The 18781-nt window shown below is 47.2% G+C and overlaps 1 protein-coding gene across 1 annotated transcript in view; it reads right to left on the minus strand.

Moving 5' to 3' along the window:
* PPP5C (protein phosphatase 5 catalytic subunit) overlaps positions 1 to 18781 on the minus strand; it is a 39086-nt gene that overhangs the window by 12699 nt on the left and 7606 nt on the right. Inside the window, exons 3-4 of the mRNA XM_003940266.4 lie at positions 1365 to 1512; positions 570 to 691 (exon numbers count right to left, since the gene is read on the minus strand). Of these exons, the coding sequence (XP_003940315.1) occupies positions 570 to 691; positions 1365 to 1512 (270 nt within the window). The remainder of the gene's footprint in view (positions 1 to 569; positions 692 to 1364; positions 1513 to 18781) is intronic.

An 18781-nucleotide genomic window follows, 5' to 3' on the forward strand; every position in this document is an offset into this window, starting at 1 on the left:
ATCCTCACAACCAACCCAGGATGAGGTAGATCCCAGCAGTTCCCCCAAAGGTATGGTAAGGTGCCTGTAGCCCTGACAGGTCAGGGCAGGGGGCCTTGTCCAGACGGGATACCAGAGCCTGAGTCTCTCAACCAGTTAACACCTGGTGGCCAGCTGCCTTCCTGGGTCAGGTTTCAGGGTGGCGGTGGGGGATGGTCTCAGGACGAGGAGCAACCATCAGGTCCAAACAACCTGCAACAACCAGCAGCCACAGAGGCCCAAGAGCCTGGGATGAGAACTCGAAGCAACAGACTCTGCTGCTTCACCTTGAACCCTGGGCCAGTCACCTGACCTCTCTGGTCCTTTGTCCCTGCATCTGTCAAACGGCACTGCCTGCCACCTCCGTAAACTGCTGTGGGACAAGATGAGATCACGCGGTAAGCCCCCGGCACAGTGTCCAACACATGACTCCCGCTTGGTGTCAGCTGTTATGGCTGCCCTTTTGTCACTTTACTCAGTGTCCCGGGCTGGCAGTGCTGTGATGCCATCCCCGGACTCCCAGTGTGCCCGGTACCTGACAGGTGCGTTACCTGGTAGGCGCATTTCCGGTGCAGTTTCTTCTGGTCCTTGTACCACTGCATGAGCTCCTTCATGAAGGTGATTGTCACTTTGCCATCCTCCAGCTTGGGTCCACTGTACTCATCCTCGATGGCTGGGGTGTGAACGAAGGGGACACGAGAGTCAGTGACCACAGCCACTGTTGGGGGCAAAAGGGTCTTACTCCAAAAGGGATGGGGCAGACCTGGCTCTGGACACACAGGTCAAGAGGGGGACAGAATGAGTGAAGAGTCCCCTCCTGGGTCAGGTCTGGCCCAGAGGCCTCTTCCTGACCTCCCTCTCTTCCTTCACCCCCATCTTTACTCTCTATTCGGTTTTATAGCACTTAGCACTATTCACTATGTGACTTGTTCATCATCTTAGCTCCCTCCTAGAATATCAGCTCCATGTGGTTAGGAACGGCTTTGTTCATAGCTGTACTCTCAGTGCCTAGGACAGTGCCTAGCACATAGGAGATGCTCAGTCATCTGTGGGATGATCCAAAATAATCATCTGGATCTCCTCAGCACCTAGAGGTGAGGCAGACACAGCCCATGGGGCCAGTGAAATGGCAAGGGGTCCACAGCTCCCTAATCTCACCCACTGGGAAGCATGAGGCCCAGCTTCAGGCTGCGGATGCAGCGCCCTGGAACACAGGCAGAGAAGCGACAGACAGCAGCCTGGGGACAGAACAAGGGGCTATCCCTGAGCCCACCCCCAGCCCAGGGAAGAGAGGGCCCATGTGGAATGCTCTGGGCTGGAGCACAGGGCGCCTGGGCCCGACTCACTCATGCTCTCGATGTCCAGGGAGTCCACCACGGAGCGTTTGTGCTCGTCGCCCGCGATGGCCCGCTCAAAGGCCTTCTGCTTCACGATCTTGTTGCACTCCTGGTATTTCATTTTGGCGTCCTTGTCGTGGGGCTTCACCTTGACCACCTGGGTGGGAGGGAAGGGGTGTGCACGGTGAGGCCGAGGTGGGGGCACAGAGGCTGCCCAGCCCTGGGTTCCATGAACACTGAAGTCAGACCGCTGGTGCAACCCTGGACATGTTTAACTGCCGGGCTTTGGTTTCTGCACCCCAAAACTGGCACAGCAAAGCTGCCCACACGGGTGTGTTTCCTAAATCTTAGTTCTGACTGCACTAAAATCAAACAGCCGCTTGTCTGAGGACTAGGGGCTCAGCTTCGGGTGCCCTGTGAGAATCCCTGTGGGACGAGCAGTGTCCCAAGCACAAGTCCTGACACTACTGTCGTGACTACCAAGGTGGCGGGAGCATGAGGGGAAAAGCCTGGCGGGTCTACAGTCACAATGAGCAGCCCAGACTCACACAAAGGGCCAACGACTTGCTGGACAACATGGGGTCCCTGAGCCCAGGTGACCTAATCGCTAACAGGGAGGTGACACAGGGCTCCCCTGTCAGCGGGCCTGGCAGACAGCAGGGGCTGGTGGGCAGCAGCACTGAGTGGTGTCACTTCTCTCACTCACCTTCTGGGGAGGCCCGGGACAAGGGATTTCCCTGTTGTGTCCACTGAAGAGAGGAACTGAAGGCCACAGATCTGGGACACAGGTTCAAATCCCAGCTCTGCCAGTCATGAGTTGGGTGACCTCAGGCAGGTGAGTCTGCCTCTCTGGGGCTCAGTTTCCCTCTTGAGGTGGGACTGAGAACAGTATCTCCCTGAGAGGGCCACTTGAGAGCTGAATGGGTGAATGCTTGTCAACCCTGCACAGTGCTGCCAGGCGAGAGGAAACTCCACGTGAGTGCCCGCCGCTCTTCAAGGCCCCCCTTCTAGGCCTGCTACGCTGATGACCAGACCTAAATGATAAGCGGGGGGCATCCAGCTTTGGGACACAGCAAGTTCCCAGTGAAAGGAGCCTATCCCCTCCCCACTCTCCACCTTATCTACCCTGATTCCTGCAAACTCTGAGATCTTCTAACCTCCAAAGATGACTGGATTTTGAGGCTGGATTCATATCCTGGCTCTGCTACTTACTTGTCATGTGACCTTGGGCAAGTAACTTCACCTCTCTGAGTCTCAGTTTAGTCATGTAGACCCCATCTGTCCGGTCCACCATCCTTGGCCTCCCCAAGAGTGGACCCTCATAGCTCCAGGGGGTCTGTGCCAGGGGACAGACTGGGAGGTCCCAGGGCTGGCCCTCAAGGAACAGGGGTGGCCTCTGGTAGAAAGCCTGGCAGCATGAGTCAGAAGCCTGTGCAGAGACACCCGCTGATCCCTCAGGCTGGTGTGACAGAGGAAAGGGTGAGGCTCATCCATGCTAGGAACAGATGTGTGCGCAAAGCAGGGTGAGGAGAACCCAGGCTCAGCAGGCCACAGCCTCCTTGTCTGGACAGGCCCAGGGCACCTGCCAAGCAGCTCCACCTGGGCCGTGGATGGGTGTAAGGCAGGGGAGGAAGGCAGCGCCAGGCAGCCCTGGAATCCTTCCCAACGGGGAGCAGTTATGCGCCCACACCCCACACCCGGCTGGAGTCCAAACCAGCGTGTGGCCTGGCCGATGCAGCTCCTGCCACTCCTCTATACCTCCCAGCCAGGCCACTCATGTCCCCAGCGTTCTGGCTCCAGGCCTTTGTGCAGGCTGCCTCTGCCCAGAGCACCTGATTCGTACCTCCACCTCCTCCTCCAGGTCTCAGCCCCAGTGTCCCCTCCTCTAGGACGCCCCACAGGCTGGGTCAGGTACCCCCTCTGGGTCCCCAAAGGTCCCTGGGCTCCCCTGCTCCAATCGTGAACCCTGCTGGGAACCGGTCTGTCCACCCCACTGGAAGGTGGCCCTGTGAGGGCAGGGCTGAGGCTCAGCCATAGCTGTGCCTGCAACAGTGAATGAATTCCCACCACCTCCTTTTCCCCAAACAAATGAATGAGTGACTGAGCACTTCCTCCCCGCCAGTCTCCTATTCTCCGGGGGTGGGCTGGCTGGGAAGGAAAATGAAGGCAAACAATGACAGTGCAGGGAAGAGAAAGGCGGTGGGAATAACAGGCAGCGGCAGCACAGATAATACACGGCTCATCTCCGGAGCATTTACTATGTGCCTAATACCGTGTGAGCGATTCACTTGCTCATTTTATCGTCCATGCTCCTCTACATGGCAGCGTTTTTACCATCCTCCTCTGACAAACGAGAAAACCAAGGCCTGGAGAGGTGAAGTCACCCACCCAGGAAGCCAGGATTCCCTTCTCGCCCAGGCTCCTGATTTCAGCCATGCACACTGGGAGGGGCTCTCCTTCAGCCACCTCCCCTCTCTGCCTGGACCAGAATTAAGCGGCTCCCACTGCCTCTTGTCCCCAGGGCACACTGCACGCCCTCCAGGGAGGCAGCATGGGGCAATGGCTGTGAGCATGGGTACTAGGACCAGGCCTCCTGGGTCTGAATCCAGGCCCGCCAGGGCAGGCAGCCCCATGTCTCGAGCCTCTCTGAGTTTCTAGAAAGTGGAGGTGATGCCAGCACCTCTGGAGTGTTGTCGTGAGAACTCAATGCCAGGACCAGCAGCAGGCGAGTGCTCACCCCAAGGCCTGCTGTTGCTGTAGCTGCTGCCACGCTCAAGGTCTGGCTGGGACGGTGCAAGAGGCCCTGCTGGGCTCCTGCTCCTGGGCAAGGTCATTCACTCCAGACCAGAGGGGACTCAGCTCCTGAAGGCCCACTGACTGGGTAGAACTTCACATGAAACTTTTTTTAAAAAAGTGGCATCTAGATTGTATCAAGGTTAGTATTCTGATGGTGATATTTATGTAGTTATGTCAGATATACCTTTAGGGGAAACTGGGATTTCTGCATTACTTCTTACAACTGCATGTGAATCTACAGTGCCCTCTAAGTAAATAAGCTGTTTCTAAAACCATTTGTACTCATGGGCAATGGCCTCTGGAGCTGGTGAAATGGTAATACAGGTTCACAATGCCAGAGGAAGCCCTGGGGGCTGCGTGTGTTTGGGAATCGGGAATTTTTTGGATTTTAGTAAGGCTCATGCCTATAATCCCAGCACCATGGGAGGCTGAGGTGGGAGGATCACTTGAGCTCAGGAGTTCAAGACCAGCCTGAGCAACATATTGAGTCCTTGTCTCTAGAAAAAATACAAAATAATACAAAATAATAATAATAATAATAATAATTAGCCAGGTGTGGTGATGCATGCCTCTAGTCCCAGCTACTTTGGGGATTTGAGGCGGGAGAACTGCTGGAGCCCAGGTAAAACTGCAGTGAGTCATGATCGTACCACCACACTTCAGCCTGGGTAACACAGTAAGACTCTGCCTAAAACAAAAAACAAAAAACAAAACCCCAAAACAAAACAAAAACCCCATTATCATTTGGTATACATGCTCTATCACAGGATACCCCCAGCAGTTCCAGGGTAGTACCTGGTAATCACACATACACACACGGCCATTTCTGCAGCAAAACCTTCAGTCATGCCACTGGAGAGTAATCAGGATCATCATCAGCTTCCAACTGGTTCAGGTCAGCTTTTGCCACTCAATGAGTTGCCTGAACTTACCAGAACAATGGTTCTTCAGAACTGCTTGGGTTTTAAAACCCAAGGATTTTAAAGCAGCATCTTTTAATGAGAGCAGCATCAAGAGCCAGGTCCCACGTGGAGTGGGACAAGGTGTAACAGGGCATTCTGAATATCTACAACGTACAGACAATGAGCTGCAGCCCAGGTGGGGGCCGAGCCCACCTGAAGCATGCAGGCAGCTGGGGGAAGTCAGGTTTCCAGGGCAGGCAGTGCCCCTGCCCAGTGACAGTCTGAAGCCTGACATGAGGGTTTCCACCCTAGTGGATTAGTTTCTGGTGAATTGGTTTGGCAAGTCATACCCAGCATTTTCTGTATATTAAGTCAGAAGAGAGACCATCAGGGTGCACTGCCTGAGCTAAGGGTGAGTGCTGTGCCGAGAAACCTGGGCCCGCTGCGCATGCCGTGCTTACAGCCTGACTCTAGGTCTGAGCTGCCACCTCTTGCCTGTGCAACCTTGGCGGAATGAACGACCCCTGGGCCTTGGTTTCCTCACCTATAAATCAGGGATAAAGAAAGTCTCCATTGTGCAGAGTTGCTGTGAAGACGAAATGGGTTATTATTGCATGAAGGTCACAGCCTGGCCCATGGCGAGTGCTGGATTAAACAGCGGTTGTGACTATTCCTGTTACCTTCACAGATTCGTGCTGTAGGTGTACGGGCACTAGTATCAGCTCGCGAGGCAACATGCATTTCTAACTGACTGTGTTACACTCTGCTGTAAGAAACCCAAAGCCAAAGAACAAAACTCCAGAAGATCCCAGGAAGGGCTAGGGAGCGCAGACAGAGTCCCGCAGATCTGGCCTGAGTCTGCGCCCAACTTCCAAGCAGACACAGGAAAGAAGAACATAGGTGGTGCCTTCTGGAAAAGGACCCAATGAGGGGGCAGATCCATCATTTGAGTCAGGGTTCTCCAGAGAGACAGAAGCAGAGAGAGAGAGAGAGAGACAGACAGACAGAGAGAGACAGACAGTCGTAAGGTGCATAACCATGTTTCAGTCAACAATGGCCCATATATATAACGAGTGTGGCCCCCATAAGATAAACACAGCTGAAATAGTGCTACTGCCTAGTGACAGCACAGCCACAGGAATGTCTTAGCACAATGTATTACTCACACAAATCTGTGATGAAAAAAGAAACAAAGCAAACCACCACAGACATGTTTCTGAAAAGAACAGCACCTTCTCAAGGGCCTCGCCCAGGTCCTGCAGGGGGTGTCCAGAAGGCATGGCTGGCCTAGGAGATGACAGCTCCAAGCTCTACAGCCCCAGAGGATCTTTCAGTGGGACGAGACGTGGCAGTGGGAGAGTGATACTGCTATCCTGACCCCATGTAGACCCAGGCTAATGTCTATGTTTGTATCTTCGTTTTTAACAAAAAAGTTCAAAAAGCAAAAGAATTTTTTTCAATAGAAAAAAGCTTACAGAATAAGGATATAAAGAAAATTTTTCGTACAGCTGTACATCTGTGTTTTAAGCTAAGTATTGTAACAAAGTGAGAAAGTCTTTAAAAAGTTTATAAAGTAAAAAAGTTACAGTAAGCTAAGGTTAATTTATTATTGAAGAACCAAAAATATTTTTTAAAAAAATTCAGTATAATCTAAACGTGCAGTGTTTATGAAGTCTACAGTAATGTACAGTGCTGTCCTAGCCTCCACATTCACTCATCACTCACACACTGAATCACCCAGAGAAACTTCTAGTCCTGCAAGCTCCAGTCATGGTATGTGCCCTAAACAGGTGTACCATATCTTTTTTTTTTTTTTTTGAACAGTCTGGCTCTGTTGCCCAGGATGGAGTGCAATGACACGATCTCGGGTCACTGCAACCTCCACCTCCCAGGTTCAAGCAATCTCCTGCCTCAGCTTTCTGAGTAGGTGGGATTACAGGTGCATGCCACCATGCCTGGCTAATTTTTGTATTTTTAGTAGAGAAGTGGTTTCACCGTGTTGGCCAGGCTGGTCTTGAATTCCTGAATTCGGGTGATCTGCCCACCTCGGCCTCCCAAAGTGCTGGGATTACAGGCATGAGCCACCGGTGTGAGCTGAGATCACACTATTGCGCTCCAGTCTGGGCAACAAGAGTGAAACTCCGTCTCAAAACAAAACAAAACAAAACAAACAAACAAACAAACAAAAAATAATGTCCTTTGCAGACTTGGATGGAGTTGGAGGCCATTATTTTAAGTGAAATAACTCACTAATGGAAAACCAAATACCATATGTTCTCACTTGTAAGTTGGAGCTAAGCTATGGGTAACGCAAGGCATACAGAGTGGTCTAATGGAAACTGCAGACTTGGAAGAGGGTGGGATGAGGGTGATGGGTAAAAATCTATGTACTGGGTACAATGTACATTACTCGGGTGATAGGTGCCCTAAAATCTCAGACTTTACCACTAGACAATTCATCCATGTAACCAAAAGCCATGTGTACCCCAAAAGCTACTAAAATAAAAAAATATAACAAATTAGGCGAGAGACCCAAGATGGCTGATCACTAGCAGCTCTGGATTGTAGCTCCCAGTGAAAGCGCAAAGAAGGAGAGGACGCCACACCTTCACATGAATTCTTGTTGCTCACGCACCAGGAGATTCCCAACGGAGGAGCCCCACGGGTTGCCAGCGCGACTCTTGTGACTGGCGAGGCGATTTTGCCGGTGCCTTGGAACGTCAGTTCTTGGTGCAGAGTCAGAAAAGCACCATCAATCTTAACGCCGCTGATTTAGTCGGTGCAGTGGGTTGCTCAGATTTCGGCGCTGAGAATCAATAAGTTGGACGTCCACTCAGAAACCCAATTACAAAGACGGTAAATACAAAGACCACAGAGGGATAAATTTATAACGAAGGGAAGAAAACAGCCAAAAAAGGCTGAGAATACCCAAGATCAGAACGCCTCTCCCTCAGCGGGGGATCACAGTTCCTCATCAGCAAGGGAACGAAGCTTGATGGAGAACGAGTTTGTTCCATTTACAGAAGCAGGCTTCAAAATGTGGATAATGAGAAACTTCTGTGAATTAAAAGAACTTGTTTTAACCCAATCCAAAGAAACTAAGAACTTTAAAAAAGATTTGACGAAATGTTAACAAGAATACACAATTTAGAGAGGAATATAAGTGAATTGATGGAGCTGAAAAACACAATACGAGAACTTCGTGAAGTATGCACAAGTTTTAACAGCCGAATTGATCAAGCAGAAGAAAGGATATCAGAGGTCGAAGACCAACTCAATGAAATAAAACAAGAAGACAAGATTAGAGAAAAAAGGATAAAAAGGAACGAGCAAAGTCTCCAAGAAATATGGGACTATGTGGCCGGGCACGGTGGCTCAAGCCTGTAATCCCAGCACTTTGGGAGGCCGAGGCGGGTGGATCACGAGGTTGAGAGATCGAGACCATCCTGGTCAACATGGTGAAACCCCGTCTCTACTAAAAATACAAAAAATTAGCTGGGCATGGTGGCGCATGCCTGTAATCCCAGCTACTCAGGAGGCTGAGGCAGGAGAATTGCCTGAACCCAGGAGGCGGAGGTTGCGGTGAGCCGAGATCGCGCCATTGCACTCCAGCCTGGGTAACAAGAGCGAAACTCCGTCTCCAAAAAAAAAAAAAAAAATATGGGACTATGTGAAAAGACCTAATCTACGCTTGACAGGTGTACCTGAATGTGATGAAGAGAATGAATCCAAACTGGAAAATATGCTTCAGAATATTATTCAGGAAAATTTTCCCAACCTAGTAAGGCAGGATAATATTCAACTCCAGGTAATACAGAGAACACCACAGAGATATTCCTCAAGAAGAGCAACTCCAAGGCACAGAATCGTCAGATTCACCAGGGTTGAAATGAAGGAGAAAATACTAAGGGCAGCCAGAGAGAAAGGTCAGGTTACCCACAAAGGGAAGCGTATCAGACTTACAGCAGGTCTCTCAGCAGAAACCCTACAAGCCAGAAGAGACTGGGGACCAATATTCAACATCCTTAAAGAAAAGAACTTTCAACCCGGAATTTCACATCCAGCCAAACTAAGCTTCACAAGTGAAGGAAAAATAAAGTTTTTTGTGAACAAGCAAGCACTCAGAGATTTCATCACCACCAGGCCTGCTTTACAAGAGCTTCTGAAAGAACCACTACACAGAAAGGAACAAACAGCATCAGCCTTTCTAAAAAAATACCAAAAAGAGCATCAATATAATGAAGAATTTACATCAACTAATGGACAAAATAGCCAGCTAATATTAAATGGCAGTATTAAACTCATATATATTATTATTAATTCTAAATTTAAATTGACTAAATCCCCCAATCCAAAGATAGACAGGCAATTTGAATAAAAAACTAAAACCCATCAGTATGCTGCATCCAGACCCATCTCACATTCAAGGATACACAAAGACTCAAAACAAGGGATGGAGAAGGATTTACCAACCAACCAGAGAGCTAAAATAAATAAATAAAAAGCAGAAGTTACAATTAAGCAACAAAGATCAAAAGAAGCAAAGAAGGACATTATATAATGATAAAAGGATCAATGCAACAACAAGAAGAGCTAAAGATCCTAAATATAGATGCACCCAATACAGGAATACGCAGACATACGAGACTTATAAAGAGACTTAGACTCCCACATAATAATAGTGGGAGACTTCAACATTAATATTAGACAGATCAATGAGACAGAAAATTAACAACGATATCCAGGACTTGAACTCAGATCTGGAACAAGTAAATGTAATTAACATTTATAGAGCTCTCCACTTTAAATATACAAAATATACACTCTTATCAGTACCACATCATATCAACTTAGAAGTTTAAACGAAATGTTGGTTGGCTCCTTGTTTGTTATTCTCTTCCCTCATTCTCTTTTATATCTCCATTATTAAGGATAATTATAGGCATACCCGTATTTAGATTGCATTCTAGCCCGAGCAATAAAGCAATACCCCCATCCTCTCTCCCTCTTCCTCTTTCTCTTTCTTCCTCTTATTTTTTCTTAAAAAAAAAAAAAGAAAAAGAAAAAATATATATAACAAATTAATAAAAACTTTCATTAAAAAATTAAAAAAAAGAAGAGATCCCCGTGAATGAAACTGACACAAGGCTAAAGGACAGATATGTCCCTGAGGCAGGCAGCGAAGGTGAGTGCAAACCGCTTCTGATGGATCTTATGTGGAGAGGGATGGAGAAAAGGACACTTGCCACATCAGCAGCTGCAGAGCAGGTCCCAGAGATGCGTTCACCTGCTCAAGCAATGAAATCACATGGTACAGCAGCTGCAACGGGGGTCACCACCTGGTGAAGGCCACGAAAGACCCCTGCCATTCTCCAGGATGCACCTGTCTTCTGCACCGGCCAAACATGAGAGCTGAGTGGGGATGTGGGTAGGCTCACCACCCCTGCATCTTGCGAGTCTTTGATGGTGGCACTAATCTCTGCAATCTCTCCAGGGATGTGCTGCTGTTTTTAATGTATAATTTTCCTAGGTAGAAGCAGCTCTATTGCTTCCATTTGGCCTTTCCCACCATAACAGCCCTTACTCCACAGCTTAGGGAACCAATGTGGGGATTTTCTGCCAGCTGATGCAAACATTTATTCCAATTATGCAGCTGGAACTGAGAAAATAACCATAGGAGAGGTCCATGGACCCACTCAATCCACTGAGAGTCAGACCTGAGCTAAAACTCCATTCACCACCAGGCCCCCATAAACCCCTATTCTGACTGGGGCACAGCAGTCAGATTATTCTGATTGTGGATTTGCTTCGGTGTCCGTTACAGACATCTTGCCTTCAGCAGCTGAGTGCTGACACTTGGCCCCTGCCTCCCCGGGATCCAGTTGTTCCCACTGCATTTAAGTTTTCCTACTGAGGGACCGCAGTTCCCACTGTAAGGTCCAGCCTACAGAGAGGAGCAATTAGGGATGCCAGGGCTCACGCACAAATCTGTTTCTCAAAGTATCAGTGAAAGTTGTGTTCTTCAGACCCTCCAGTGCGGGTGAGTGGGTTTTAAGTGACAAATCCACTCAAGCATTCCAATTTCCCTAAGCCTTTAATCCTGTCCTCTATGTTAAAGCAAGAGAGACTGGGCATCTCCAGCTCACTCCTGGAGGGCCACCTTCTGATCCCTGCTTCAGTCAAACTCCTGAGACTCCCCAAGCTGCAACATGACATGCAGAATCTGAGGAAGAGGGGCTGGGGAAGATGCTGGTGTGACCGTGCAGTTCCAGCCAAGGGAGAAACACACTGGCAGTGATTCTAAATTTTCTTCTTTCTTTCTTCCCTTCATCACCTCATCTTTCTTTCCCCTACTTCATGTACTGGTCCTAGTACCCAGGCTACAGCTACAGTGCTGGAAGCAGGGATAATTCCTAAGAAACCGTGACTATGTTTTTAAACCTTATGTCAGAATTCCGAAGAGCCAGATGGGAGTGGGTTGTGCTTTCACACCATCTGGCAAAACTGGGGCTAACAGTGAATGCAGTTATATAGGCTGGTGGTAAAAATAGTCCACTAGTCCCTCACCTATGTAACTGTACCTTATCTGAATGGAAGCGATCTGAGGGGAGGCATGTGCTGGACGAGTATTGCTGCCTACAATCTAGACACAGCGCAGTGGCCAATTCTAATGTCCCTTTGAAAAGAGTGAGTATGAGAAAGGAAAGAAACCTTTTATCTGGTGAGCCCCTTTAAATTATCAGGCCCAGAGATGCATCGGAATCAGAGAGCAATCAGATCCCACTCTTCACTTAAGAGAAGTACTCATCTCCTGAAGCCACGTGCTACATGGACTCTAGGCTGCCACCAGCCACCAGACATCTCACGTCATACCCTCTAGTTCCACCATGGATGGCCAATTATTAATCAATGTTATTTCTGTAAATCAATGAGATTTTCTGAAAAACACCTCTTATAATCATCCTTCTTGTGATTTGTCCTTTTTTTCTTTAAAAGCTCAAGCAGGCCAAGCATGGTGGCTCACACCTATAATCCTAGCACTTTGGGAGGCAGAGGCAGAAGTCTAGGTGTTCGAGATCAGCCTGGGGAACACAGCAAGACCTCATCTCTACGAAAAAGAAAAAAAATTAGCTGGGCATCGTTGTGTGCACCTGCAGGATCAATTGAGGCTGGGAGTTCAAGACCAGCCTGGCCAACAGAGCAAAACCCCATCTCCACTAAAAATACAAAAAAAATTAGCTGGGTGTGGTGGCACATGCCTGTAATCCCAGCGGAGGCTGAGGCACAAGAATCATTTGACTCCAGGAGGCAGTGGTTGCAGTGAGCCAAGATTGTGTGAATGCACTCCAGCCTGGGCCACAGAATGAGACTTTGTCTCAAAAAAAAAAAAAAAAAAAAAAAAAAAAAATCAAATTTCAAATTCTAAAATTAAGCTTTTTTGACCTCGAATGTTGGGGCCTGTGGAAGTCCAAGAGAGAACATGTTAGGCTTATTTGGGATGTAAAAACCATAAAGGAAGTATTGTCACATAGGAAATGATGTTGAACTTTTTTGTTGTATTTGTATGAATGTCATTAATATATGTTCTAAAATTGTATAGATTTATGAAAAAAAAAAAAAACCATGTCTTGGTCTATGTTATCAGTTATAATTCTGATTTTTTAAAAAGGGTTTTATTTATTTATTTTATCATTATTATTATTTTTTTTTTGAGACCGAGTTTCACTCTTGTTGCCCAGGCTGGAGTGCAATGGTGTGAGCTCGGCTCACCTCCACCTCCACCTCCTGGGTTCAAGTGATTTTCCTACCTCAGCCTCCTGAGTAGCTGGGATTATAGGCACGTGTCACCACGCCCGGCTAATTTTTTGTATTTTTTGTAGAGAAGGGGTTTCTTCATGTTGGCCAGGCTGGTCTTGAACTCCTGACCTCAGGTGATCTGCCCGCCTCGGCCTCCCAAAGTGCTGGGATTACAGGCTTGAGCCACCTCGCCCAGCATTTTTTTTTTTTTTTTTTGAGATGGCGTATCGCTCTGTCACCTATCCTGGAATACAGTGGCTTGATCTCGGCTCACTGCAACCTCCACCTCCCAGGTACAAGCGATTCTCCTGCCTCAGCCTCCTGAGTAGTTGGGACTACAGGCACATACCACCACGCCTGGGTAATTTCTGTATTTTTAGTAGAGATGGGGTTTCACCATGTTGGCCAGGATGGTCTCCATTTCTTGACCTCTCATGATCTGCCCACCTCGGCCTCCCAAAGTGTTGGAATTACAGGCGTGAGCCACCACACCTGGCCATAATTCTGATTATAATGTTAAACTGCATGATGTAGAAATAACCAAATTTCCTGGTCACTTGAGTCTTTAACCATGGCTATTCTAAGTCCTTTGTCATATACAGGCAATTATTGTTTTACAATAATAATGGTTTCTGATAACTTTGGGGATTATACCATTGAACTTGGTAAAAACTTTCAGAACTGTAACAAAAAGATGATGGTTCATGAAGATTTTTAATAGAATATCAAGCAGAACAAAAATTAATTACTTGTTCATAGGCCAGAACTGATGGAGGACTGAGGTGATTTTTATGGCTTTCTGTTTGAAACAGTGCTGATTCCTTTTATGTTTTATTTTCCAGGGTTAAGAAAATTTTTTTCTTTTGAGCTATTTATAGCTTGTAACGATTGGGTAAAGTATACACATATATTTTATTTTGCTTTTTACTTATTTTACTCATTAAAAAAAATTTTTTTTTAATTTTTTTGAGACAGGATTTCAGTGTTGCCCAGGCTGGAGTGCGGTGGCACAATCTTGGCTCACTGCAACCTCCACCTCCTGGGTTCTAGCAATTCTCCTTGTGTCTCAGCCTCCCGAGTAGCTAGGATTACAGGCATGTGCCACCATGCCTGGTTCTATTTCTTATTTTATTTAAAAAAATAATAGTAACTTTCTTTCAATAGAGGCAGGGTTTCACTGTGTTACCCAGTCTGGTCTTGAACCCCTGGGCTCAAGTGATTCTCCTGCCTTGGCCTCCCAAAGGGCTGGGGATTACAGGTGTGAGCCACCACACCCCTGGCCGGTAAAGTATATTTTTGTGAGCAAAACTGAAACATATACCTTTCTCTCTAGCTAATTTCTCCAGAATTCACAAACTATTCATGAATATTCTTATTTTACTGCAATATAGTTGTTTGCATAAGAAAACAATAAGAATCTGTTTCCTTTTATAACAGGACATGCTGAAAACACTGGTTATTTGACCAAGGCTTCGACTGGAATAGCATATTTTCGGATATGACCCGACTGCTTTCAAAGACTGGGGCTGACTTTACAAACCCAATGACCTGGAAAAAACAGTGGCCTGGTATGTTACCTACACAGTTCCCTTACAAGGTCCCTGACCTTTCAGTAAGTACTTTGGTTGGTGGTGGCTCAAGACTGTAATCCCAGCATTCTGGGAGGCTGAGGCAGGCAGACTGTGTGAGTCCAGGAGTTTGAGACCAGCCTGGGTAATATGGTGAAACCCTGTTTCTACAAAAAACACAAAAATTAGCGGGGCTTTGTGGTGCATGCCTGTAGTTCCAGCAACTAGGAAGGCTGAGGTGAGAGTATTGCTTGGTCCCAGGAAGTCGAGGCTGCAGTGAGCCATGACTGCACGACTGCACTTTAGCCTGGGCAACAGAGCAAGAAACTGTCTTAAAAAAAAAAAAGTCATTTTCTGACAGGCCTAGGAACCTCAAGATATTTTGGGACCTCGAGAAGAGAGAAATTCACCTAATTTGTACAGTCTGATGGTGAATCTTTGGTTTGGCTTCACAGCTTCAAGAGGCTTTTAAAAGTCTAATCTAGGCCGGGAGCAGTGGCTCATCCTGCAATCCCAGCATTTGGGAGGCCAAGGTGGTCGGATCATGTGAGGTCATGAGTTTGAGACCAGCCTGGCCAACATGGTAAAACCCTGCCTCTTCTAAAAATGCAAAAATTATGTGGGTGTGGTGGCACATGCCTGTAGTGCCAGCTACTCAGGAGCTAAGGAAGGAGAATTGCTTGAACTCACGAGGTAGAGGCTGCAATAAGCTGAGATCATGCCATTACACTCCAGCCTGGGTGGACAGAGCAAGACTGTTAAAAAACAAACAAACAGAAAGTCTCATCTGAAATTCCTCATTAAAAAGTTCCAGGAAAGTCAACTTAAAAGGAGTCTATATGGTCAGTTACTAATCTTGCTGTACTTTACACAAATAAAGTATAACACTAAAACTTATTTTGAGAACAAAGCGTCCTGCTATGATCTGTCTTTGGTAAAACTGAGGGACTGGAGACCGAACAATTATGCTTCAGAAGCACATGTGTGTTTAGATTCTAGCTCTGACCATTGTTTTTGTTTATTATTATTTGCCTACAATTTGTAGTGAGTCTTGAATTCTATCTTGGTCACACCAAGAACTCAAAGCAGAAGCTGGGTCTAATTTTCCTCATGATGTTTTTAGTTGGCTCCCTAATTGGAAAAGGCTCTGTTTTTCATTCTGGCATATACATTCTGTTTCATTATAATCCTTATGTGTATTATATTTCTACTATTTAAATTACTAATCTTATTGTTTTGCTTCTTCCAAGAAAACAAAAATCATGGTATTCTGAAGCCGAGAGATGATTCGGCGCGCAGCAGCAGCTGTATAAATCAGTGACTGGACTCAGGTCTTCTTGCTGCCACCCTGTAAGGCCATCCTAATTCAACTTTTGGACACTGAAAATTCCTCACTGAGCCATCTCCTCCCCGCTCCCCACATGGAACAGGGCTGTCCTGGAGTGAGCCTTCCCAGTGAGAGGGGCACCCTGACACTCAGACTTTGATCACTGCTTTCAAGAAGAAACATTTTGATCAAAAGAGAAAAATGAGAAAGAAAAGAAACTTTTTCTTGAGTAATGCAAACCCCCTTTAAATGATCAAGCCCAGAGAGGAACTGGAATCAGAGCGCAGTCATGTCTCACTCACCAGCTTGAGAAAAATACTCATCCCCCAAAGCCACTTACTCTGTGGACTTGAGATTGACCCATGCCACAAACAGCTACACATCAACCTAACAACGCCATACACGGATGCCGTAACTTACACCCTGTAACTGAGCAACCCAGAACCAAGTATTAATCAATGTTATTTTTGTAAATCAATGAGAATTCCTGAAAAACACCCTTTGTAATCACTGCTCTCCTGATTTATCCTTTTGCCTTTAAAAGCTTGAGCCTATCTGCTCTCTGGAGCATTTCCCAAGATAGTGTGGAAATGGCTCCCAGGCTGGTCCTCAACCTTGTTCCAAATAAAATTTCTACTTATATTAATTTTGCCTCAGTTTCTTCCTTTAGGACAATGGGTATAAATGAAGAGACAGGGGAACAGGAGCTGAGGGTAAAGGAATGAATAAATGAGTCATGAATTCAGAAAAATCAATTATTACATTAATACTCTGAAAGAGGCTCAGAGCAAGAGGTGACACTGCCTCTTACCTCAATTACACCTAGTGCCTGAAAGGGGGACGCTATGTATTTGTTGAGATCGCACCTGCTTCTGGAAACTGACAAGGTTGAAGAAAAACCTGCAAACCTGACTGGTCTCACCCTGGGAGGCATAATCATATAACATGATGGACTAGACTAATTACTAATGACTGAATGTAGTTCTAGTAACAAACTGGCCAGTAGCACCTTTTGAGTTGTATATTCTTTTGATATAAGGGAACTGTGTTTGAAGAACATGGGTAGACTGTGGTACTGTGAAACAGGTTTGATATTCATCACATCCTGTTTCGTGGCACACAACCCCTAAAATCTTTAGAATCTCCAAAGTGATATTTTTGTATGCTCACATCTTGACTAATGGCTAGCCACCTCCTACGTAGCTTCAGGATGGATGGGGGCTGGTCACTGGAATGACCAAAGTGGGACTGTAAGGTTGGAATGTTTCAGCCTCACCCTACAACCTCTGGGAGGGGAGAAGGGCTGAAGGTGTTAAGTTGATCACCAATGGCCAATGGTATCGTTAATCATATAATGGAGCTTCCATAAAAACCCAAAAGGACTGGGTCCAGGAAGCTTCTGAATAGATGGAGGTTCCTGAAGGGTGGTGCACAAGGAGAGGGTGCGGAAGCTCTGCGCTCCATCCTACACGTCACCCCGCGCATCTCCTCATCTGTATCCCTTGTTGCATCCTTTATAATAAATGGGTAAACGTGTTTCCCTTTTTTAGCAAATTAACTGAACCCAAGGACTGGGTCACAGGAACCCTAATTAATAGCCAGTCAGTCAGAATCACTGGCAAATAACCTAGGTCTTGTGATCAGCATCAGAAACGAGGGACGAGTGGGGACTGACTTCTCAACCTGTGGAATCTAATGCTATCTCTAGACAGACAGAGGCAGAATTAATTTAATTAGAGAACACCCAGCTGGTGTCCACTGCAGAATCCACTGCTTAGCTGCGGGTAGGGGGAAATCCCCACTCCCTTTGGTGACCAGCAGTCACAGAAACTTTCTGTGTTAATTGTTGAATCAAAAAACAGAAAAAACACTTTGGGGCTGAGTGCAGTGGCTCCTGCCTGTAATCTGAGCCCTTTGGGAAGCCAAGGTAGGCAAATCACTTAAGCCTAGGAGTTTAGACCGGCCTGGGCAACATGGTGAAACCCCATCTCCACAAAAATTAGCTGGGCATGATGATGCCCACCTGTAGTCCCAGGTACTCGGGAGGCTGAGGTGGGAGGATCGCTTGAACCCAGGAGGTGGAAGTTGCAGTGAGCTGAGATTTGTGCCACTGTACTCCAGCCTGGGCAGCAGAGTGAGACTGTTTCAAAACAAAAAGAAAGAAAGAAAAAACACTTTGGTTGTTATTCCTATATTCTCACCTCCTTTAAGAGATGAGGACACTGAGGCCTGGGAGAAAAGGTACTGGGAGTCACACAGCTGCTATCCAATCTGAGCTGGCTGCGAACCTAGGCATCCTGAGCCCAGAGCCTGCCCCTCCAACCCCTGCACTGCTGACCTCAGACCTCTGCCTGCAGCCCACACGTAAAATAGGGATTTTTATAACACATCCAACACACATCGGATCTGTGTTTCACAAAACAATACTGATACACACTTCCTCCAAACAATGAACCATTTTTTCTTCTCTATTTGATGAGGAGAAAAGTGCTAAAATCGTTCAACTGGCTGTGGCCCAGGAACAGTCACAAGCATGGACTGGGGGCTCAAGTCTCAGCTCTGCCACTTTTCTGCTGGGTGACCTTGGAGGAGGGACTTTCCCTCTCTAGGCCTCAGCGTGAATTCAGGCATACAAAGGGCTCCCAGCAGCGCTGGGCCGAGAGTGAGCCGGCAGCTGAGGAAACTGAGGCTAAGGGGACATAACCGAGGTTATGTCTTTGCTCTGCTTCCCTGGTGAGCTCCTGGTCTAAGAGGAAACTCTAACATCTGGCAAGCAGGAGGTAGAGTCTTGGGAAGATGAGCTGCCCCAGGGCACATGGAGGCTGAGGAACTGTGCAGAAGGGAGCAGGGCTGAAGGCCTGCAGGTATGTGGATAGCCTGGTGACAGGTAAGCCCTCAGGCTCATGCGGGGGGCCCCAATGCTGCTGGGAGAGGCCCCATGGGGAAATGGGCCATCACAATTTAGGTGCTGGGTGTTCTTCAGAAGACTCTGAATTCCCCACCCCCTCAACCCTCCCTGCCATCTGCCAGGCCTGG

Source organism: Saimiri boliviensis, chromosome 14, assembly GCF_048565385.1.
Source record: "Saimiri boliviensis isolate mSaiBol1 chromosome 14, mSaiBol1.pri, whole genome shotgun sequence".
Classification (NCBI taxonomy): Eukaryota; Metazoa; Chordata; class Mammalia; order Primates; family Cebidae; genus Saimiri; species Saimiri boliviensis.